The 25,144-nt window shown below is 34.2% G+C and overlaps 1 protein-coding gene and 1 long non-coding RNA gene across 2 annotated transcripts; one reads left to right on the top strand and one right to left on the bottom strand.

Annotated features, from left to right (window-relative positions):
* Positions 1–11,450: 11,450 nt before the first annotated feature.
* LOC126718088 (uncharacterized) lies at positions 11,451–14,701 on the bottom strand. Its single transcript, XR_007652820.1, has 3 exons — positions 14,158–14,701; positions 12,597–12,678; positions 11,451–11,723 (listed from the first exon to the last, which is right to left on the bottom strand). It is a non-coding gene; the product is annotated as an uncharacterized LOC126718088 (long non-coding RNA).
* Positions 14,702–23,876: 9,175 nt separating this feature from the next.
* Positions 23,877–25,106, top strand: LOC126719665 (uncharacterized). The gene is made up of 2 exons (XM_050422196.1): positions 23,877–24,493; positions 24,800–25,106. The coding sequence occupies exons 1-2, from the start codon at positions 23,877–23,879 to the stop codon at positions 25,104–25,106; spliced, it is 924 nt and encodes a 307-aa protein (XP_050278153.1).
* Positions 25,107–25,144: the final 38 nt, after the last annotated feature.

The following is a 25,144-nucleotide window of genomic DNA, read 5'->3' as shown; positions in this document are numbered from 1 at the left end:
ATCTTCTCTATTCAATCTTACTCTACCTCATTCGACCGTTAATCCATAGGAGTAGTGACTCCTCTAAGTCCCAAATTTTGGGCTTGTTAGGCCAAGTGTAAGGCTGAATTGATCATCAGCCAATACCTCCTTGGGAAGTTTGAGGGTGTGCCCGAGGTGATATCGGCTTGCTCGGGACTCATGCCATAGGGATTCTCCGATCAACAAACTCTTAGTCAGTTTCCTAGGTCTAGTTTGGTGGGTAATTGCCTTAGGCCCGCTCTCTCTGGGCCTACTTTGGTGGATGAAGGGTAACCCCACACAATAGGAAGGGGTTATATAAACCATTTTATTTTTGGAACTTTTTGGGCCACCTTTAAATTTTGGAGGGCGCCCTAGCCTAAATTTATTGTCGAAATTTAAAATCTCATATCTTTAAATATTTTTTTATTTTATTTATTTGAGAGGGGTCATAGCTTCCTTGTAAAATGACTAAAAACTAAGAAAAAAAGTTGTTATATCCAACCCAAATATGGTTTTGGTTCACACTAAAACATCGTATATAGTCATAGATAAATTTATCCAACCTACCATTCGTGTACGATGTGCCCATGGTTTCCTTTTGTTTAGTTGACCTTACCAAAGATGAGCCATCCTGTCAAGATCTTAGCAGTCGTATTACAACTTACAAAATATAAAGCTATCCATCTTATCTTATAAGTGGGGAGTCATTGGCACTGGCAAGATTCACATTCTCATTACTACATTTTTTACTTTTGATGACTAATCAAACGTCGACGTGACTCAACCATGACATGCCCATCAATGTTTCAACTTGGAAAAGAAACCCCCCCAAACCAAAAAAAGGTACAAGTAGCTAAATTTATATATTTCACGAGCAACATTTTTCAATGAGAAAAAAGGGACCCATATAGAATTTAAAAAAAAAAAAAAAAAGGATTTCGAGAAAGAAACAAAAATAAATTTTCATTGTACAACTTTAGTGCAAATTATAAACAAAAAGTAGAGAACAGGATAAAAGCTTTATTTAACTTATACATAATGACACAATTAAATAATTAGAAAACAGGAATCGAAGCCACAAAGGACATGTTCAACACTTAAAAAATTGAAGGCAATGTGGGATTAGTAAAATAAATTGATCATAATGATGGTGGTGGTGGTAATAGAAAATTAGAGACGCACAGCGAAAGAGAAGAGAAAGAGAAAGAGAGTACGTGTTGAGAATGGGCCCACAGGAGAGCCCCCCATGAAGTCCGGCTTTGCACGCGCAGTCAGGAAGTGGGGCCCATAACAGGCCCAGCCCACGCACGTCCATGCAAAGCGTGGAATTTTATGGCCATCCCTTGTCGGGAATTTCGAGGCTTACGCCGTTATCATGAGCCTCAGCTATCGAATTAAATTTATTAAAAAAATTAGGGCTATAATATTTTCACAGCAAAAATTAAATGACAAATTATTAATAATACATAAAAAAAAATGACATTAGTAATAAACTTTACTGTTTGTATTCAATTTGTTTTGGTTAGCTTTTTACTAACTTTATAAAACCATATTTTTTCTCATTTTTTCAAAATATAAGTATATTTTAGTATACTTTCAATAAGAACGATCAACAAAATGTTAAATAAATTGATGCCAATGCACACTCAAATAAAAACTAATAATAACTTACCATTAGAGTTTATTATAAATGGAAATGGTATCATATGCTTTAATAGTATTCCTCTATGAAATATTCTTAGAAAATTTTTATAAAAGAAGAAAAAAAGTAATTGATTTTATTTAATTTTTTATATTTTTCATGAAGGGAAATGTTAAAAAATGCCTAAAGACAATAGTTTAGGAGTTTTTTTTTAGAAATATTTTAAGAGAAAATGATAAAATAATTAATTTTGTTAATAATTTTTTATATTTCTCATAAAAATGATGTCAATATTTTTTTTTCTTTAATATGGTTTATTAACCATGGGCTAAGATATCCGTTAAGTTGTTAAATTATTTGTGAAAATTTGATATGCGTAGCACCACTGCCCATTGCCCTCCTTCCTCTGTATCATGCGCATTTGCTGTTTGTCTTTTGATCATCATTGTTATTCCAAATGCTCGGAAATCAGCGAGTCTCCCATGTTTTCGAGGCTGACTATTAACGGAGTATAGCACGCAACTCTAGGCAACTAGATTGGTCTCTATCTGTTTTTGTTTCGTTTGAAATTTGCCACCGAAGATTTGGACCTCGAAGGTCCAAGACCAATGAATAATTAGAAAAATATTTTTTTATTATAGTGCTACGTAGTAGTAGTAGGGACTCAAATTACAATTTAACTCTAAAAAGTAAAAATCACAAAACAATAGACGTTGTTAACTAGGTTATTATTGGTTGTTGGTATATACAAGTGTGGAATGGCTGAAGAGCACTTTAATGATCACTTTCTGCATAAATGTCAATTAGCGTTTACGTGGAAAAGGCTTTTTAGCATCTAATAGATGAATGGACAATGCTCACTAAATGTCAAAAAAGTAAAATCTCTTCCTTCAAAATCACCAATTACCCACTTAAAATCTCTTAAAAAGTGTTTACAAATGAATATTAAATAATCATAATAATAATAATGGTTGGATTATTATGTGCGGTGTAACAGATGGTATATATGAAGATTGAGTGCGCCTAGATGTAATAATAGATACACATACTACAAAAACAACCCTCATGGGGAGGTAATAATGACCCTAGGGTGGTTAGTGCCATTGTTAGAAAGTGCACCCTTTTGTTATTATTATTATTTTTTCTTCTTCTTCTATATGATATTCCCACCATATATGGAACATATGAAAGAGTACTTCAAAACAATTTAAAATGTAAGTTAAGTATTTTATAACCTTAATATGTATTCTATAAAAAGAAAAAAAATTCTTAAAATTAAAAAATTGTGTAAATATATTGATTTTTTATATATTTTAAACCTATCTTTAAATAACAATATTTAGGTATTATACAAATACAAAAATAAATAATAATTAAAAAGTTAATTATCTTTATTTAAATTACAAACTATAAAGTGTAAGGACTAAAACTATTATTATTTTTTTTCCTTTTATTACTTCAAATAATTGTTAAGATGATGGTATCCATCATGATTTTATGATTGTCTAATTCATTGGCATATACAACTTATCGCTAATGAGATTGTAATTCTATTAAAATAAATTTAAATAACCATACGTTATTATAGAAACAATATACTTTAAAAATTATTTTATTTATTAAAAAATTATTGGAATTTTTTTGAGAAGAAAATTTATTGGGATTTAAGGTATTATAACTAATAAGTCTAGCTACATACTTTCCCATTTCATATCATATGTATAAGATTTTTTATAAAAAAAATTATACATGTTTAATTTTTTTATTTTTTAAATTATTTAATTAATATAATATTTGTAAAAATTGTACTTTGTACCTGTTTGAGAGAATTTCATTGATTAATATGCTAGAATGCTAGATGAGGACATGTATTGGATGGATGAGGTGGCTCAAGTTGCTGTGGAAGCTATGTATCAGGATTTATTTCTTATGAATACATAAATGATAATTCCCCTTTCAAAAAAAAAAAAAAAAAAGTTGGACAAAAATATTGTTATACCTAAATAATAAAATTTTAATGAGAAAAATAGACTGAATAAGCTAAAATAAGTTGCAACAAATGAACCATAAGAACCACCTTATAATGGAGCATGGATAAATACGAATGAGACCCTATATTAATATGAAGTAACTTATGTTCTTCTTAGTTCTCTGCTTGGTTCGAAATAGCTGACTGGTGCCTTTATATTTTTGCAGTGCCATTATGGACATAAACTGTTTTCTACCTGTAAACCGATGCCCCACTTGTAGACAAGAGCTTGGAGATGGGAAGGCACCCCTAGAAGCATCCGGGATAGCCATAGGAAGTTAGAGATAGTCATGTGCGTAATGTTTGCAGTTGAGGTATAACCATAATCATGTGTGATGCTTGCTGCATTTTTTTTGTGTCAAATGGATCCTAAACTTTCCTCCATTTTGTTGCTATATTGAATTGCATATTCCTTAAAGATTGATAATTTTCCCGTATTCCTTAAAGATTGATTGAAATTGTGACAGGTTTGAGAAAATTCCAGCTTGATATTCCTTTGAAATTCCGGCTTGTTATTTTGTTGCATGCAATAAGCCAGAATTTCAAAGGAAACAACAAGCTGGAAAACTTATTGTGATAGGTTTTTTATAGTAGTGTTTGTAAAAATTATAGCAGTGTGTAAATGCATTCACCATCTGGCCTAGAAAGGAAAAAAAAAAAAAAAAAAAAAAAAAAAAATATAGCCACGTTTTTAAAATGCGGCTATAGACAAATTCAAAAAATATTTAGAGGGTTGTAGCCGCGTTTTAAACGTGGTTATAGGTGACAAATATAGCCACATTTAAAAAACGCGGCTATATCTATGGCCTATAGCCACATTTAAAACGTAGCTATAGGACCCTTACTAACAGCTTTGAAAACATGTTTTAGCTGCGTTTAAAACGCGGTTATAGGATAGAACTATAGTCGCGTTTAAAACGTGGCCATTGGTTCGATCCTAGAGCCACGTTTTAAACGCTGCTATAGCTTTCACCTATAGCCATGTTTTAAACGCAGCCATTGGTCCGATCCTATAGTCACGTTTTAAACGCGGCTATAGATTTCACCTTAGGCCATGACGCGGTCATAGGTCCTGGTCTTAGGCCGCGTTTGTAAAAGTGCGGCCATAAACCCCTCAGGCCTATAGTCACGGGGTTTAGCCCATATTTGAAAACGTGGCCTAGAAAAACGCGGCTATAGGTCAATTTTGTAGTGATAGGGATAATGATAAACGGAACTTACAATATTATTTTTTGTCCTCTATTTGTTTATTTATTGTTTTTTAATGTAATGACCATTATAATTTGACAACACGTCGTGAAGCTGCAGGTGGGTTAAGTAAGGCAGTAGAATTTGGTTTCTGATCACTGCAGAGATGTGGTGATTACGTAACACTAAATTTTGGGAGAGATATTGGTCATAGTCAAAGAATATCAAGAAAACCTCATGGGTTATGAACATTGAACAATTGATTTTGGCGACAAATATTCAACTCATTGAACTCATATCAAATTGATATGAGATATAAGGACTGTTTAAAATTCTATGTGAACTCAATGAATTAATTTACTTTCATTGATACATGTAGACATCCACTAAGGAATGCGTTCACTGTTAAAAAAAACCACCACGCAAGTTTTGTATCTATTCAAATATATAACTTTTCCTTTTTGTGTTTCTCTCTCTCTTTCTTTAGTGTATCAGTGTGTAGTTATTCACATTGACAGTTTTTAACTCATTAACTGTGATATGGTTCTATCTCTAGAAAATCATTGTTTACTTTTAAGTAATAATAATTGATATATGGTAATCATTAACATATTTGAGCATTCACAAAAGATGCCCTATCGGACATGAAAACCATTAACTACTAGGAGTGAGACGGAAGGAAAGACAAAAAGGTTTGATTACCTTCCAAGGCCACTTAACATGCAAAAGTGGTTTCAATACTTATAATATTGCTTTTTTATTTATTTATTTTTTTTATTTTGTGTTTTTCATGGTACATATATATAATATAATTCGAATATGAATGAGATTAAGTTTGATGCTGTATTTTATATCAATGTGAAATTTTTATAATGGTTTGAATCCATATTCATTATTTTTTTGGTGGTTTTTGGCTGGATTTAGTGAAATTAATGTGAATACGGTTGGCAGCAGTAAAAGGAAGAGCACTAGAAGGTTAGGCCAAGTATAGTTGAGTATAAATTAAATATTTACGTAAAATTTTTGCCTTTTGAATAATTGCAACTATAAGAAAAATTTGAAAACAATACATGCTACTTGTAATGTCTGAAGATCATTATTGTTTTGTTAATGTTGAAAGGGACTGGAAATATACAAACAGTGAACTCCAACTATTCAAATATGTGGAAGCATGGAGGACTTGAGATAAACTCAGAAAATATAGGGTTGAGATGATAGATTAAAGATTTTTCCACTGTTATTGCACAGTGTTTTCATATATAATTAGCATAGCATGATAATCATTGAAATATCCGATTAGATATATCTCATGCAAACATATCTTGTAAGTGGGCTGGATTTGGGTGACTTCAGTCGTACCCATTTGAGACCCAAACCTAACTGGCTGAGAGAGAGAGAGAGAGTAGTGGAAAAGGAAGAAAAAGAAAGCGGAAAAGGTGATCTCCAAGTCAATATGAGTGTAATTGCAAGTACTCTTTAGGTAGTAAAACTAATAATCACAGCTTGTATCAAAATAATGATAAAAAGGAAGAAAGTGGTAGGTTGTCTAAAGAAAGCTATCTTTAAGAACCAGCCGGCCAAGCAGTAAAAGGAGAGTATAAACAAATATGAATATATATAAGAAAGATTAAAATAAAGAGTTGGAAATGATGATGAGGTTTTAGTGATGATGGTGAGTGGGAAGCAGTGAAGAAGAAGAAATAAAAAAAAAAAGAATAGAAAAGAACGGAATATTTAGGGTATGGTGACATGCAAAAGTGTGGAGTGCGTTGTTTCTGTTGCTTTTTAACTCTATCTATCCATTTTTTCTCTGAATTCGTAATTTCCTATGCATGTGTACTTTGGTCGAAATCGAACCAAACAAGCGTGCTTATGTTCTCAGAGACGAACTAACAATGACCTCTGTTGATTGGGCTACCCAGTCTGACCCAATTTCTTTAACATTTTCACTGCAAACCCTTCCCCTTATTAGTGTTGACCATGAATTTTACTCTTAACTCATAAAATTAAATACAAATTGTTTTTCACAGAAAAAGAAGAATTAACATATAAATATAAGGCCGATTAGATTATTTTAGTTCTAATTAATTAATCATGGTATACTAACAAGAAGAAAAGAAGAAAAGAAAACAAATTATAAATTAGTGGATCAAAAAGTACAAACTTTGGTCCAATATTTAGTTCTTTTAAGTGTGAGTTTGGTAAATGCGTTTTGTGCGTTTTTTAGTAGGTGCGTTTTTTTTAGTGGGTTTCATGCACTATTTACGAGACCTACAAGTACTTTTTTTTTAGTAAAAATAATTTTAAAACTGGGTCTCACGGCACTATTTACATATTTAAAAATTATTTTGCTATAGTGTTTTCAGTTTTCAATTTTCAGCAATAAACAGTATTCAAATAGACCCTAAGTTTAGGTTTAATCAAAATGAATTCAATGAAAAAGTTGTGAATTGTGGATGGTGTAGCATTATTAGAAGGCCAAAATATATTGTTGATTCCAAAATTTATCTAATAAATATTTTTGTCTATAAAGTTTCAAATGAATGCGGTTGATTTTTGAAATTTAAAAAAAATCATTATTGGTATTTTCATTAACTTTTTCTGTTATTTTCCTTACCTAAGAGCCTGTATTTATCTATTGGTGTGTGCCTTTTTCCTTTTTTTTTTTTTTTTTTTGGAACTCTTTCTTTTTAGTTTTTCAACTCACGTTCTCCTTCTGGGTCACTTCTGAGCCCATTCCATACCAACCCATCATTGCAATATTAGTAGCTAAATTATCCTCAATTATCATGGAGATTGAGCATTTGGGAGACCATCTATCGGCTTGTTTTATAAATACTAGCATGTAATCTATGCAAATCCATAGACATATTTAAAATTAAACACAATTTTATCATAAAAATATAAATAATTAGTCATTTAAAAAAAAAAAATAAACATAATTAGTCACATATTAAAATTCTTACCTAAATTTAATACTACTTATAATCATTTTTTTTTTCTATTTTTTAATAAGATAGAATGTGTGGTGATCTTTGTTGTGTGATGATTTTTATTGAGCATATGTGATTGGTTTTTATTTTTATTTTTAATATTTAAAATTTAAAATTTCATAGTTCATTAATATTAAATTATTAGTATTTTACAGTCTTTAATTCATTTGGCACAAAAATTAAAAAAACTTAAGTGGATACATGACACAAACTTAAGTGGATTATTATGATATGATTTTCATATAAATTTAGACACATGGTACAAAATTGGATTTTAATTGAACTTTCTTTTAGCTTTGCTGCTATTTATATATATATATATATATGGAAGATTTGGGGATGTTTTGAATGAAAGCTGCTGGGTTTATGATGGGGTTGGATTAGAACCGGATCAGATGATGATGTGTAATTATTTAATGAAAATGTGACCATATAATTTAAGAAAAAAAGAAAAAGAAAAAAAGAGCGCCATGCATGCCATTGCCATTTGTAAGACACAAAAGTAAGAAAACTAGGAAAATTAACCTAATAATCGATAACACTTATTTTTTAAACTTCAGAAATCAATACCACTCATTTAAAACTTTTGGGATTGAAAGTGCTTAAGAAGTAAACCTTAGGGACGATAGATGTATTTCAACCTTGTTAGAATATTGCTTTTAGAAGGAAACTGCTCAAATCTTAAATGTTCAACCCACATGAAAGTTCCCCAGAGCGCAGGTGGATAGTACCACACCTGATGAGGACAACATATTCGTTCAAATCTCGTCCTTTCTTCCCTTTCATTGGGCTAAGTTATAAAACAAAAAAAGTTAAAAAACAAAAAAAAAGGCTTCTAATAATTATGCATGACCAGATAAAAATATTAGGCAAATTCCGATCATTTTGTCGACATGCAAACATGAGCGCCTTACATCTGATGACCACGTACACTTCTGGTGATCATCACATGCAAACATGAAACATGCGATATGACATCTTGTGTATAATATATATTGGGTTGAAAGTTGAAACATGGGGATGTAAAATCGTGCTATTTTTATTCTATTTTATATATAGGCATCTACATAGGTTTAATTTTTAATAATTTCATTAACAATTTGGCAGCTACTGAAACTAGTGGGAAAAACTAAGGATATCCTAATACTTTTATGGATTTGAGCTGCGAGACTTGGTTTTAGAAATGTCTTCATAAGCAAAGAACATGTTACTAATTATTGGGGATGACTTTGTCTTTTCCCTTAAAATGAGTGCCCATTGGTTTTAATTGGAGTTGTCAAATCAGGGTTTTTAAAAAATGTGAAATAGGAGATTTTATTTTATTTTTGTGTAGACGTGAGAAAGCTAGCTTGCTTACATTCAAAAGGGGACATGCAATGCAAGTGCTAATCCAAAAAGCAGGAATTCTTAGAAAGTTGGCCCCCTTTTTTCACTTTGGAATGATCATCCCACAACCCACTATGTAAGAGGTAATGCCAAAACTATCCAACAAGCCTGCAAAAGGCATTTCCAATTCCCACAATTTTATTATCCACCACCAAAGTAGACACAACCCTACCTTTCTCTCAAAGACTAGTCTCTATCACAAGATTGCAAAGGAAAGCATGTTGTGTTTTTTTGTTTGTGCGATGAATTTTGTGGAGAAAGAATAGAGTGAGTTCATTGTTACCTTGTCACACTATGACATAGTTTTAAAGTTCGAAACAGTATTTTGTAAACTGTTTTGACTGCAACTCTGCAAGAGTGAGGAAAACTTTTCTGCACCTTTACTATTAACTGCCTTATTCTAATGCTAGAAGCAAATCTTGCATTATTCAATCAATCTATCTTTCGTATTTGGTTTCGTAGCACTTTTGAACTATTGTAATATTTATTTATTTCAAACATTGTCATGTATTATTTTTCAACCACATATATAATATTCAAAATTACTTAACAAATCTATTGATATATTATTTGAATTTTCAATTAAAAAACTAAATTAATTAGATTCACTCTGGGGTATTAACCTTCTCACTAATATCTTTGATAGCGACTCTTACGGGTGTGCATAAAACCGAAGAACCGAAAAAACCAAATGAAACCGACCGAATCGTGTCCAAAATTTTGGTTCGGTTTTGGTTCGGTTCGGTTTCTATTTCTCACAAATCGAAGTTTCTATTTTGGTTTCAGTTTCCGGTATGTATGCACCGAACCGGCCGAAACTGAACCGAATAATATATAATATATAATATATTTTATATTATAATATTATATATAATATAAAATTAGATTGGGCCGGCTCTAGGCCTTTCAAATACATTAATCATTAAGGCATTAGGCCTCGGGTCTTGCAAATAATCAAGCCCATTAACCCATTAAACTAATTAAATATCTAATTAAACTTAAATTAATTAGGTAAACTAATTAAACTAAAAAGAAAAAGTTAAAAACCCTAGAACACGTTTCACTCTCATTTCATTCTCACTCTCACACATAGAACATATCCTCCATAGTCATAGCCGCACCTTCTTTTACTCTGCTCAACGCTTCTCCAAGGTTCTCACACCCACAAACAAATGGGCAACGAAAGTTGTGCTTGTCGATGAAATTGTCGTCATATGCAAGAGCAATAGCTTCGCTTTCGTCGATGTAATCGACCCCAATGGCTTCAAGAATCTGGGCCTCGACGAAATGACCGACATGGGCTCTGGCCATCATGGGGATCGAAACGACTCGCTTGATTTCCTTGATGAGAGACAGGTCTGGCATGCGAGAAATGCCTCGTTGAGATGGGTTTGAGACAATGAGACAACATGCACCAGCTTGTTCGGCGTTCTTGGCATGTTCGGTGATCTTGGTATGATTCTTCTTTTTTCTTTCTTTCTCTCTTCTCTTTTCTTTCTCTGTCGCTTTGTATCAACTTCGTTCATCAACTTTGTTCAACTGCTCTATTGCTTAATTGCTTCTTTTTTTTTTGTATTTTTTTTATGTGATTAAAGTTAGGGTTTTGAAAATCTCAATAACCCTCACTACAACAAAATGTACTTTCAGTGACGAAAAAATTCGTCACTAAAAGTCCAGTTTTTCGTCACTAAGAACCTTTAGTGACGAAATTGGACTTTTAGTGACGAAATTCGTTTCGTCGCTGTAGCCCCGTCGCTAAAAGTCCTGGCGACGAAAAATTTCGTCACTAAAAGTCCGATTTGTTTAAAAAAGAAAAAAGCTTTTAGCGACGAAATCGTTTTGTCGCTAAATGTTTTCCTCGCTAAAAACAATATTTAGTGACGAAAATTTTTCATCACTAAAAACCATTTCAGTTTATTAAATCATATTTAGTGACGAATAATTTCGTCACTAAAACTACTTTCGGGTACATATAGTGACGAAAAAATTCGTCACTAAAACTATTTTAAAGAAAATCCAGGCACATATAGTGACGAAAATTTTCGTCACTAAAACCATTTCTTACAAAATTGTACTACATTTAGTGACGAAATATTTCGTCACTAAAACAATTTTTTGTTGCTATATTTGTGACGAAAAAATTCGTCGCTAAAACTTATTTTCTGTTTTTATTATTTTCATGGCTTTGATATTAACTTGTAAGCTGTCATTACATTATTAAAATCTTACATTTGATTAACACATTTATTTCAACAACACATTTATAAAAAATCGATCTATACATTCCACAAGTTAAAATTAAAATAAGTATCTAATTCAAACTCCTTCCATACAATAATTGTTTGCAACACATACGATAACTTAAGATGTTTTATAACAATACAAAAAATGTAGCATAATATAATTAGAATCAACGGAAGATGTCTCCATATGTCTTCAAATAATGCCAAAAGTAAATCCCCTAAAGCCACCAATAAGAAATCTGCACAAATTTAAAAACACTACTACATTAAAATCATAAAGTAAAAACATTAAATATGTTATAAAAAACATTTCTAACAATGCATTTCTAAAGGAACACAATTGCTACTAATCAACAGGTTTCATTCACATTTGCAAGAAATTAAAAACACTCCCAATATGAATTTAAACCACCTTATAACATCATGCAAGCCACCCGCTTGCTCCAACACAACAACCCATCACAAAACCAATTTCCAACATCACAAGTATAGTGCTTACAAATATTGAAATCAAATAAAGGAACACAATTGCTACTAATCAACAAGTTTCATTCACATTTGCAAGAAATTAAAAACACTCCCAATATGAATTTAAACCACCTTATAACACCATGCAAGCCACCCGCTTGCTCCAACACAACAACCCATCACAAAATCAATTTCTAACATCACAAGTATATATAGAGTTTTATAAGTTTTTATTTAGAATATACTTACTTTGCTCAAGTTAAGTTTACAACTTTCAGAAAAAATCCAAAGTTAACTTGTGTTCTTCACCTTGTTCGTCACAATCCCAATGATCAAATGGCAGTCATCAACACATTCTATGTATCAATAGGATTTCACCCGCATGCAACACATAGAACAATGAAGCTTTACCTCTTAATGGAGACAATGCAAGAATTTCAATAAAAAGATGACTCTCAATCTAGAATACCATAGATTTACATAATAAATAATAAGTAGATAATTGACATAAAGTCATTAGAATTAGGCAAATCACAACCAGCATTGAGAAAAAGAAGGAAACACAATGTTATAGTAAATAAAGGTGTTAAAGTACCCTATCAAGAAGTCTTTCACTGCTTAGGTGTTAAACACATAGAGCATACCTCAAGATATATAGCACCCCGGTCACTCCATGTCATATGGATGCAAGATCTTCCAAGAGCTGCAAACCAAGCATCATCTCTCCTATTTAAAGAAAATTCCATGAAACAATAAGCCATAGTAACTCAAGTATACATTAGTTACAAAAAGGCATAATACAACATAATGTGGATAAGTAAACAAGTAGACCAAGAAGATATAATCACGTACATAGAAGACCATCAAAAGCACGAACAAGGAGCGTTTTGATTTAAGTTGAAGATATTGCAAGAAAATAAAGGATTGAGGCCGAGAAAAATAGACATACTACATTTACTCAAATTAGAGTTGCACATGATCTAATACAAACAAATTCAATTCAATTTTGTCCCATGTAGACTAAGAAATCTTATATTCACCAGATCAATTATTTATCTCCAGTCATCAACAACAACTAGCTGAGGGAAACTCATTCATTTACAAAGAATGTTATTTGTCCAACAAAGCTGCATAGATTTTAAAAATGTTGTAAGGCTCTACATGACTCCTTGCGCATCACTTAAGTGTCTATGCAAGCACCTGGCTCACCTTTGACAGCTCTGAAATAGACACAATTTAATATAGATATCACGTTTAACCTTATTACAATCAATATGGTAGTTAGTGTTATAGGAAACCAGTGAAAAGCCAGAGGTGGGGGCATCCTCCAAAACAAGTGGGTCTACACGAAAAAGTGTTCATATATATATATATATATATATATACATGTTTTATAGAAACATTTCCTATGAAATGCTTCATATATAGCCAAGAGTCTATATAGCACATATCTTATGAAAACATTTTATGAAATGCATGGCCTTATGAAGAGACCAAGTGTTCATATATGTATGAGTTTTATAAAAAAAAAAAAAATCCTATGAAATATATTATTGGCGTTTAAGGTGTAGCAAAGTGTATGAAATGAATGGCCTTACAGACTTAGCCAAGTGCCCACACACATCTCTTATGGGAACATTTTATGAAATACATGCCCTTAAAGGCTTAGCCAGGTGTATAAAATGCTTGAGCTGAAAGGCTTGGTCAAATGTATGAGCTTAAAGGGCTTATCCAAGTGTATGAAATGCTTACCCTTTAAACTTTAAAGTGTAAGAAATGCATGACAAAAGGCTTGGACAAATTTATGAGCTTAAAGGGCTTAGCCAAGTGTATGAAATGCATGGCTTTAAAGGCTTAATTACATGAATGTTTGCAAATATTTATAAACTATGGATGAAACAAAAATCAAGCCAAATCATAAAATAAATAAGTTTCTACAAATGTTACAGATACCAAACATCACAATCTTAATAGGAACCAAGTAAAATACTATAAAGTCTATAATAGCATTTTGGCTTTAAGACTTTACTTTCATTTCATTTCAGACCAAAAGAATATCTCTAGATTGGTGATGAAATAAACTCATTGATCCAAACTAAAAAATAAATAAAAACAAATAAATAAAAAAATAAACTCATTGAATATGAAATAAATAAATCCAAACTAATCATTGACAAACAAAAAAATAAAAATAAAAAACCTTACCGGATCCAGATCATCGCGAATGGTCCAAATCGGTGGTGAAGAATTCGTCGCGAAGGGTCCAAAACGGCGTCGAATGGGTTCGAATCGTCGAGAATGGTCAAGAATGGGTTCGAATCGGCGACGGTGGGAGCTAAAATAAAACTTCAAAACTGTTGCGAATGGGTCCAAATCGGTGACGAATGGTTTCAAATCGGCGATGAATGGGTTCAAATCGTCGAGAATCGGTGACGAATCAGTTGAAATAACACTTCAAAACCGTCGAGAATCGTCGAAAATGGGTCGAGAGCTGAAACAACACTTCAAAACCGTCTTGAATCGTCGAGAACCGTTGAGAATGGAGTTTGGATCGTCGAGAATGGGTCAGGAGCTGAAACAACACTTCAAACCGTCGAGAATGGGTCGAGAACCATTAAGAATGGAGTTTGAATCGTCGAGAATGGAGTTTGAATCGTTGAGAATGGAGGTTGAATCGTTGAGAATGGGTTGGCGTTCAGCGACGAATGGTTTGGCTTTTGACGAATGGTTCGGCGCTGAAATAAAATGGCTTTTGGCTGAAATAAAAGAGACGAATGGGTTTAAATAGTCAGGTCTTTAGCGACGAAAATTTTCCGTCGCTAATGCCTACTTTGTCGTCGCAAAAGGTATATGGTTTTTAAGTTTTTATACTTTTAGTGACGAATTATGAATTTCGTCACTAAAAACATATAAGTGCAAAAATATTTTTATTTTTAGTGACGAATATTTTTCGTCGCTAATTCTTCCTTATAGCAACGAAAGGATTTTCGTCACTAAAAAGCCCAGGCTTTGTTAAGATTTTTAGAGACGAAATTCATATTTCGTCACTAAAGCATACTTTTAGTGATGAATTATGAATTTCGTCACTAAAAACATATAAGTGCAAAAATATTTTTATTTTTAGTGACGAATATTTTTCGTCGCTAATTCTTCCTTATAGCGACGAAAGGATTTTCGTCACTAAAGAGCCCAGGCTTTGTTAAGATTTTTAGAGACGAAATTCATATTTCGTCGCTAAAGCATACTTTTAGTGACGAATTGTGATTTCGTCACTAAAAACATATAAGTGCAAAACTATTATTATTTTTAGTGACGAATTTTTTTCGTCGCTAATACTTTCTTATAGTGACGAAATGATTTTCGTCACTAATATTATCCACAACAATACCTACAGTGACGAAATATTTCGTCACTAAAAATTTCAACTTTTAGCGACGAAATATTTCGTCGCTATAGATTAATTAAACTCGCGCCAAAGTTTCCCTCCACTGGCGCCCATTTTTCAAATCACAATAGCGACGAAATTTATTTTTCGTCACTAAATGTTATAATTTTTTTCATTATTAGTGACGAAATTCATATTTCGTCACTAAAGCTATATTTTTAGCGACGAAAAATATTTCCTCACTAATATTCGTCGCTAAAAATACATTTTGTTGTAGTGCCTCTCTTTGTAAAACCGAAACCGACTAAAACCAATTGAAATCGAAATACCATCGAAACCGACGGTTTCCAACCATTTCAGTCAGTTTCAGTTGAGACTTTCACAAACCGAAATATTCGGTTTCGGTTGGCCATACACATACAAAACCGACCAAACCAAACCGAGCACACCCGTAGCGACTCTGTTCACTGCATCTTTCATATCTCTCCCCCCCTCCCCCTCCCCCTCCCCCTCCCTTAGACCAACATGACTTCCTCATTTGGACCCTCAATAGCCAAGGTAATTTCACTGTCAAATCAACATACCATCTATCCCAATTAGATAGATTCTAGCAACCATCACCTCTCACTTCTCAAGAGTGGAAGCATCTTTGGAAGTTAAAGATGCATGAGAGACTCAAACTGCTTTTATGGAAAATTTCTTGGGATGCTTTACCCACAAAAGAGGCTCTAAATAAGAGATGGCCACAAAGTGATCTCAATTATGTTCTTTATAAACACCCAATAGAATCCCTAGAGAACCTAATCATCCATTGCCCTTTTACCATCACCACTTTCTCCCAATTTGCTTTGCCTCTAAATATTTCTAAATTTGGCCTCATGGATACAAAAAGGACATGTTAAAGTGCTTGATTAACCCTTCTAATATCTTGAATATTCTAGCTAAGGATTGTCACAAATTTACTTTCTTTGTTACTGTTGATGCACGGAAATCAGTAGGTTGAATGTTTCGGGCTACAAAGATGGTTTGATGACTTGAAGAGAAAGAAAAGATTGTCAAGGGTGACTAGGGAAAACCGGCCAAGGACCCTCTGATAGTTAAGTCAGTTTTCTCTCTAGAACACAAGGATAGTGAGTGGGTGAATAGTAGAACATACCTTGATTGAATGAGACTTAGTCTTTTTATAGAGAGTTGGGAATGGGTCTACTTGTTAGGAACCACTAACATTGTGGGTTTCATTAAGATCATGGACATTGCACCGACAAATGTAGACACTTGAAAAAACAAATAGAGACCTTGATTTGTCAAGGAAATTTGTAGAAATTCATGCAAAAGACGGATCCATACAGACGACAGTAGAGAGATGGAAAGAATCGAATGTAAGAGACAGACAATACCAAAGCTCCCATAGGTGAAATAAGGATGATAGTAGACAAGTTAGTAGCAGGTAGACCCTTGAAATCTCCCAAAAAGTCATACCTAGAAAATTATGGCCAACATGGGGAGGACCTTATGAAGTTATGCTCATCCATAGGGCATAAAGTACTTAGAAAAGTACTACCAGTAAGAAACTTTGAAGAATTTTCATTTTCACTTTAAGTGTATTTCCATTCCTGCTATTCACAAATAAAGCTTGAAGAACAGTATTATTCAAAAGATACCATCGTAATTATTTTTTTCTTTTAGCCATGTGACCAAAATTAATCATATACTATTATCAAATGTCACTATTGACCTAAAAAGTTATTAATATATAACGAAATCATCAATAATATATGACCTAAAAAGTTAGTAATACATAACGAATCTGTAATTAATACATGACCCAAAAAGTTATTAATACATAACGAAATTGTCATTAATATATGACCTAAAAAGTTATTAATACATAACGAAATCTTCATTGATACATGACCTAAAAAGTTATTAATACATAACGAATTCGTCATTAATACATGACCTAAAAAGTTATTAATACAAAATGAATTCATCATTAATACATGACCTAAAATTTTATTAATATATAAATTAATCGTCATTAATACATGACCTAAAAAGTTATTAATACATAACAAATCCATCATTGATACATGTTTATAAAGTTATCTAAAAGTATAATACAATTGTCATTCAAACATGACCACAAAAATGGTTGAAAATTAACACGTCAAGGACGAGGCTATTAAGAAATATAGTGTCAAAATATTCAGCCATGAAGCAAAATATTTTCGAAGCAAAGAAAATAAAAATGCTCAAAACAAGTGAGCCCAAGAGATTGTTTCTTAGAGATTAAAAGCAGGAAATATAAACTTGCTCAAAACAAATGAGCCCAAGGAATTGTTTTTCAGAAGCTAGAAAATAAAAGAAGTGTTTCAAGCAGGAATAGAAGGAGACGGATCCACTGGAGCCTCAGTAGTGATAGTAGTATCATCTTCCATCCTATCATCTACATTACCAGTTGCTGCATCAATTAAAGAATGATCTGCTAGAATCTCCTTCTCAACCGCCTCCATGTCAAGAGTATAAAGTCTAAACCTGGATGATGTTTAGCCATGTACTTGCGAAAAAGTTTAAAACCTTCCACATAATAGTCACACAGCTTGTCAAAATATGCATCAGACTTCTTAAACTTTTCAACCACCTCAAAATCAGCTTTTTGAAGCTTGAGTGCAGCTTCCTTTATTTGCTTATCTTTATTCTTAGAGAAAGCCTTCTTAATCTTCACATTCCACTTTGAAACCTTCACACGATCCTGATCCTAATTTACCTCGTCAGAAAGAGACGTAACCTTAGCCTTCAGCACTTCATTCTTAGCAGAAAGTGCGTCCACCTTGGACTAGGCAACTACGTACTTTTCCTCATAGTCCAAGTATTTCCCAGAAAGATAAAAGGATTCACCCGACACCTGGAGCATAAAAGGTTAGAAGAAATCAAAAGAAAAACCTTCATGCAAACATATCACAAGAGTAAAGAGCATACTTGCATAGCCTTGTGAACATGAGAAGACACCAATTTAGCAGAAAGTTTTGTCATCAATGGTTTCAAGTCCTCAACAGAAATGGCGTTGTGGGCCTTTGTTACAACACAATCAACATCATCCTAAAAAGTGCCTACCACTACCTGATCTCGCCCTCTGCCTCGGGTCACCTCACCAGTAGGGGTAATAATTTCCAATGATGTTATGGGAGAAGCAAGATGCTGGAAGGTAGGCTGAGCAACAGGGGAAGTAACCATAGGATCTTCCCCCTTGGACGTTTCATCGTCTTTACGACGTCTCTTCGATAAGAGACCCTCCTTCAACCCTGTCTTGGCCTTTTTCTCCTAGATTTCAGCCAATTTCCCTTTGCTTATTTGGTCGCCATTCATTTAAAAAAAAAAAGGATGATAAAAAAGGGAGGGTTACAAAAGCAACATGACATTTGCAAAATCAATACGCTTACTCTTTTTAATAGTCTCAATGTTGTTTTGGACGTAATTAGAAGGTTTGGGTCCAATGAAGTCAAGAAAAAGAGACTGCAGAGAAATGAGTTCGTCAAAATCAGAGACGCTCTCAATGTATCTCCTAACTTTTTTCAGATGATGATGATGTTGTTTTTTCAGACTAGGACAAACAAACCCTTCATACATGTAAAGAACTTTTACAAGGTTGATAAATAACAAGCATGTGCATACATGGATGCGCGCACACACACACACACACACACACACATATATATGTAAAAAAAAAAAAAAAAATAGGACACACCAGACATAGGAGTGCCCCACCTACGAAGCAATTTGGGAGCATCTTCTGAATTTTCACTTGAAGTGGTTTCCTAACCATCACCAGACATGAAGAAGTTAGTTTTCCACTTGCGAAGGGAAGAAGAGGAATAAAACACTAACCTTGAATTTTTGTCCCGAGGTTTAAATTCCCAATAACCAGGAAGCTTAGACCATCCTAAATGATAAAAATGTAAGAATTCTTCTACCCTGAGGATATCCCCTTCATTGGCAAACATCCACATCACCATACAACATACAACCATTCTCCATGAGTTAGGGACAAGCTGAGCAAGAGGGAGTTTTAAACGAAGGAATAACTCTCTAATAAAAGGATGAATAGGAAAACTGATTGAGACCACTAACAAAGTTAGCCACATAGAAGCAAACTTCATTAGGAAAATAAGATAGGCTTTGTCACTAGCATCATGAATCCTAATTTTAACAGAAGGAGAAAGTTGGAATTTGTTCCTAATTCTAGATTAATGAAGTCAGCCTCATAGAAGCGAACTTCATTAGGAAAATAAGATAGGCTCTATCACTCGCATCAGAAATCCTAATTTTAGTAGAAGGAGAAAGTTGGAATTTGTTCCTAATTCTAGATTCATCTATCTTTTTGAGAGTGTAGAACACCCATAAAGCTTTAAAAGGGGTTTTTTTGAGAAGAGACCTCAGAAGCATCATCTTGTTCAGATGAAGATAAACATGTTTAAAGTTCACTAGATCAAACTTCCCCCTCACCTAACATCCTTGACAAGATTCGGGCAAAACTCATCGAACAAGGAATCACTGGAAAAAGAAAAACTAGAATATTCCTAAAGGGACAATCTCGCCCCATAAAAAACCCAACTTGGGGATGTCCCCTACTTTTAGAGACAAGAAAACCACACAAACGAGCAAAAAAGAAGGAAATAGAAGGACAATCTAGCATAACCAAAGAATAGTCCACCATAAAAAAAAAAAAGAGAAAGAAGAAGTTTTGAAGAAAAGACTTACTAGAATCTGTAGAAGCAAAAAGGAAGAGGAAAGCTCCAAAAAAACAAACACAAGGAGAAAATGAAACAAAAAGAGGGAAAGAGGGAAAACCAAAAAGAAAAAACTTGATAGAAAAACGTGGGCCTTAAACCCGAGAGGCGGCTCCTTAGTACGATGAGGCAATCTCAGCCCTAGACGTGTCATGGGGATAGACGAAACGTCATCTCATAATAAATGCGAGTACACGGAAAATGAAGAGAAGAAATTTCCTTTGTTCCTATCTTGTCACATAGATGAAGATAGGTACAAGGGGGCAACTGATGAGTCCAAATTCTAATGGCTTCGTTAGTCATAATGGATGAACCTAAGATACGTTATGCATTTATGGCAAGCATTTATGCCAAAGAGTGACAAATGGAGCAACGGGAAAGAAGAAGTTACACAAATCAAAGCATCAGTTTATAACGTATTAACCACTACAAATGAGGATGAATGTAGAGATCATTAAAGACAAGATGGGTATAAAGCCAGAGAGGAACAGAACCAAAAGGTACACAATTCTAATCCCAAAAATACTCCTAAGGTTGAATTCCATTGTGATTTTCCAATTGAATTCCATCTGACTTTATCATCGGAGAGTTTTTGGCACATACTACACCGGTGTATCCATATTTCTTTGTTTCACATCATATTGCAGGTTTGTCTTTAGACGAATCCAATGCCATTGTCCATCTGCATAAACAAGAACTCAACTGACAATTTTCTATATCATTAGACAATATTGTCAAATCCAATGATAGAGAAGGCCATGTTGCCAACCTTAATTAGGAAAATTTTCAAGAGTATCAAGATGTATAGACTCGAATTGAACACTAAAAAATGTATGTTCGAAGTTACTATAGGAAATTTATTGGGATTCATGGTTAGCAATAGGGCCATAGAAGTATAGTCCTCAAAGATAAAAGCCATCTTGGAATTGTCTCCCCCTAGTATTGATAAGGAGATCAGAGGATTCCTAAGGAGATTGGAGAATGTTAATCAATTCATAGCAATGTTGAATTTTACATGTGAACCCATATTTTGACTTCTCAACAGAGGTGAGCCTAAGATATTGAATGAAGATTGCCAAAATACCTTCGACACCATCAAGCAATATATTTTAAAGGATGCATAGTGGTTTGTTTTGTAAACATGAAAATCTTATATTCAAGTAACAGTAGTTAAGCTAGTAAAACAGAACATTATTGTTTGTACTGCGATCACTTGAAAATAGTGTTCACAAATGAAAATTTTGGAGAAAGGTTTTTTAGTTTGCAGTAAATACAAACAATGCATTTTGTGGGTTCTTTGAATGACATGATTTGGAAATATTGGGTCATTCACAATTCCCCACCTCAAGGGTGTTTTAGTCATTTTAGTATGGAATGTAAAAGGAATTAAAAGATTTTGTTGGGTCTTAATAGTAGAGTGGACGACAAAATGCTATTTACTTATTTCCAATTGTTAAGGGGGGATGTTGGTCAATTTTACAGTTTGGGGTAAGGGGTGATTGTAAATAACTAGAACGAAAAAGGAATGAAAGTATAATTTCCACAAATAATAGGATTTGTTTGGTTAGGAGGATTGAAAAGTGGGATGATACAAAATATGTGTGTGTGTGTGTGTGTGTGTGTGTATGTTTTTTTTTTTTATCATGTGTGTTTGGTAGAAAGGTTGTAAAAGTGGAAAGATAAAGAGATATTACTATTATACCCTTATTATTAAAAGTAGAAGAATGAAGAGGTGGATGTAGTTTTATACTTTTCTTTTCAATACCATTTTTAGTCTTTTTTTCCCTAATTATGAGAGAACAAATGGTGGGTTCAGGTGGAAAATTCTATTCACCCCATTTTCTTTCCTCTCCTTCTTTCACTACAAACAAACAATAGAAAATCACATTTTCCTCTCAAATTTCCTTCTTCCATTTTTCATCCTTTCACTTTTCACCCAACCAAACATAGTATAAGTGTACATTTGGATTAGCTTTTTGTTGAAAACTAACTTACTCTCTTGCTAAAAGTTGACATAAGTTAGTTGTATTTAAAATAAATATAAAACTTATAAAAAAATTGCACATAAGTAATTAAGCTTAAAAGTTGAAAGAAAAGAAATCTAATCTAAACTCATACATAAAGTTTTAAGAATAAAATATAACATGTCAGGTAAAAAGTAAAAGTAAATAGTTTAGAAGAAAATCTATAATGAACATACAAAAAAAAAAACTATTCAATGTTAGTAATAGATTTGATACTGAAAATAATTATATTTGAGAATTGCACTTAAGATTAACGAGTAACATCATTATTATTTGTATCTATAATATAAAAATCATATTATAACGTAGTATCTATTTAAAATGAGTTAGTATAAAATTTTTGAGATTTTTACTTTATAATAGAGGCTAGGGGCGTATGTGGGTTGGATTGTGCGGGTGGAAGACAATATTTTTAATCAACCCACTAATGGCGAGTTAGCGAAATTCCAATCTGCTGCTAACCTACCAATCTATAAATTCGGCAGATCGGTCGAAAATCTTAATGGTTTCTGTAGGGATAAAGGCCTAGAATAATATGTTGGGCCTTGGGCTTTTGTCCGAGGACGCTGAATGGTCCGAGGAAGGGAAAATAGTTATTTTGGGTCCTAATTTAAAGTCTCATGAGTAAGAAACGAATGGAAGGTGGTCCGAGGAGGAATTACTCATCGTATGTGGCGTATGCAGCTCAAATATGTATTCCAGCAATTAGAATGACCCTCCAAGAAGATACAATGATAGAAACATGCCTCATGAACATACAAGAAGGAAGGAAACCCAAAAATATCTAGGGGAAAGCTGCTGCCATTGCATTAAATGCATTGCAGCTACTTTTCTGGCCACATTTATGTGGAGAAGACCTCTGAATAGTGTTACCTTGGCTACCACAACTCACAGAAAGCCAGAGAGGGTGTCTGATGTGATAGGTAGTCAAATGGAGGCTCAGAAGATCAACAATTGTAGAATCAAGATGTTCCACAGGGAGCTATATAATGTGAGAGACCCTCTATGAGAAAAGGATAGGAAAAATAGAGAAATAAGATTGTAGCAATCTAAATTGTCTTTGTATCCAATTGTGGTCAATATATACAAGTGTGACCTCCTTGGACTGAAAGTCCATCGATATCAGAATTTCTTATTTGTGTTTGATTGCCATTCAATTTAGTACCCGCCGTTGTTCAACTCATTAGGGCTTAGTTTTTTGACTCACTCTCTACAAATTTATTGTGCTGGGCTCATTGGGCCAAGATCCCATATGTTTTGGGCTTGGGTTGCAAATCGTGTCCCTACAATTGGTGCTGTCTGTGGGAAGAACTTGTGTGATAGTGAAAACAACGATCAACTATGGTAGGTTCAGGTCCACACCAAGTAGAATCCATAGCATCCCAACGTGAAAATCCGCTCACCCACCTTGAATGTAGGAGAGATCAAGAGGGTAGTGTGCATACCACGCATACAAGTAAAAGCCATTCTTGAGTTGGGAGTCACATCTCTCAAGAGCAACATAACAAAGCCATGCAAAGGGAGATTAACCATCTAAAGAGGAAGTTACGCCATGCACAATGAAGGCGGACTCCCTCCCTATTTGATTCCTCCTCTGACGATGAGAAGGACAATAGCTATCGACGTAGGTCTAGGACTCCTCCTAGTGAATCTTTCTCATATGAAGAGGAGCACCATCGTGAATGCATATGCAAGAGCCCAACTCACAGAGGGCTGGAAAACGATGCTATGAGCAAAGCTTTGAACCAAATTTCCAAGTCGCCCTTCATGCATAGGATTGAAGGAGAAACTCTTCCCTTGGATTTCCATCAACCAACATTCACTATCTACAATGGGCGGACGGACTCGGTGGAGCATGTGAGCCATTTCAGTCAAAGAATGACTATCCATTCTAAGGATGGGGCCTTGATGTGCAAGGTGTTTCCATCCAGTCTGGGATTAGTGGCGATGAGATGGTTCGATGGCCTGAGGGCAGATTCTATAGATTCCTTCAAGGAACTCACTTGGACTTTTGGCTTTCGTTTTATTACATGTACCAGGGTCCCTCGGCCTTTGGACTCCTTACTGTCTTTGTCCATGCAAGAAAGGGAGACCCTAAAAACATACTTGGACAGGTATTGGGAGATATACAACGGGATAGACGGTAACTTTGATGACGTCACCATTAGCACCTTTAAGAGTGGCCTCCCAACTGAGCATAGCTTAAGGAAGTCCCTAATAGGAAAACCTGTCACCAGCCTGCACCAACTCATAGACCGGATTGACAAGTATAAAAGGGTTGAGGAAGACCAGCAACCAGGTAAAGGAAAGGCTAAGGATATCCCTCAGGAGAGGAGGGATTCCAGGTCGGACAGATATAGTAATAACCGACCTCGGAGAGATTTCGTTGGATAGTCAGGGTTTGCTAACACCCAGGTAATTAATGCAATATTCCGAGAACCGGTGCATTAGGTTTTGGAGAAGATTAAAAATGAGCCGTTCTTCAAATGGCCGAACAAGATGGCTAGAAACCCTATGAGGCGTAACTAGAGCCTTTATTGCTAATACCATCAAGACTAAGGGCACACTACAGAAGACTGCAGGAATTTGTGGGACCACCTGGACCAATTAGTCTGAGAAGGGAAGTTGAAGCATCTGCTGCACCATTCTAGTGGCCAGGTGGAGCAGACCGGTTCGGATCCCCGTAGAGATGCTTCTTCAAGACCTCCTCTAGGAACGATCAATGTCATCTTTGTTGCTCCTGGTAGGATTGGTTTCCATCCTTCCAGAGTGATGTCTGTGGCTCGGCTATCCACTGAGGACAACAATTCGGAGCCAAAAAGAGCCAAGAAAGAAGCCCTACAGGTGCTAGACTTCTTGGACGAAGATAAGATCAGAACCATCCAACCCCATGATGATGCTCTAGTGGTCATACTCAGAATAGGGGGATACGATGTGAAGAGAGTGTTGGTGGACTAGGGCAGTGTTGTCGAGATAATGTACCATGACCTGTACAA

Source organism: Quercus robur, chromosome 3 (genome assembly GCF_932294415.1).
Source record: "Quercus robur chromosome 3, dhQueRobu3.1, whole genome shotgun sequence".
NCBI lineage: Eukaryota > Viridiplantae > Streptophyta > Magnoliopsida > Fagales > Fagaceae > Quercus > Quercus robur.
This window is presented reverse-complemented; position numbering and strand designations above follow the sequence as displayed.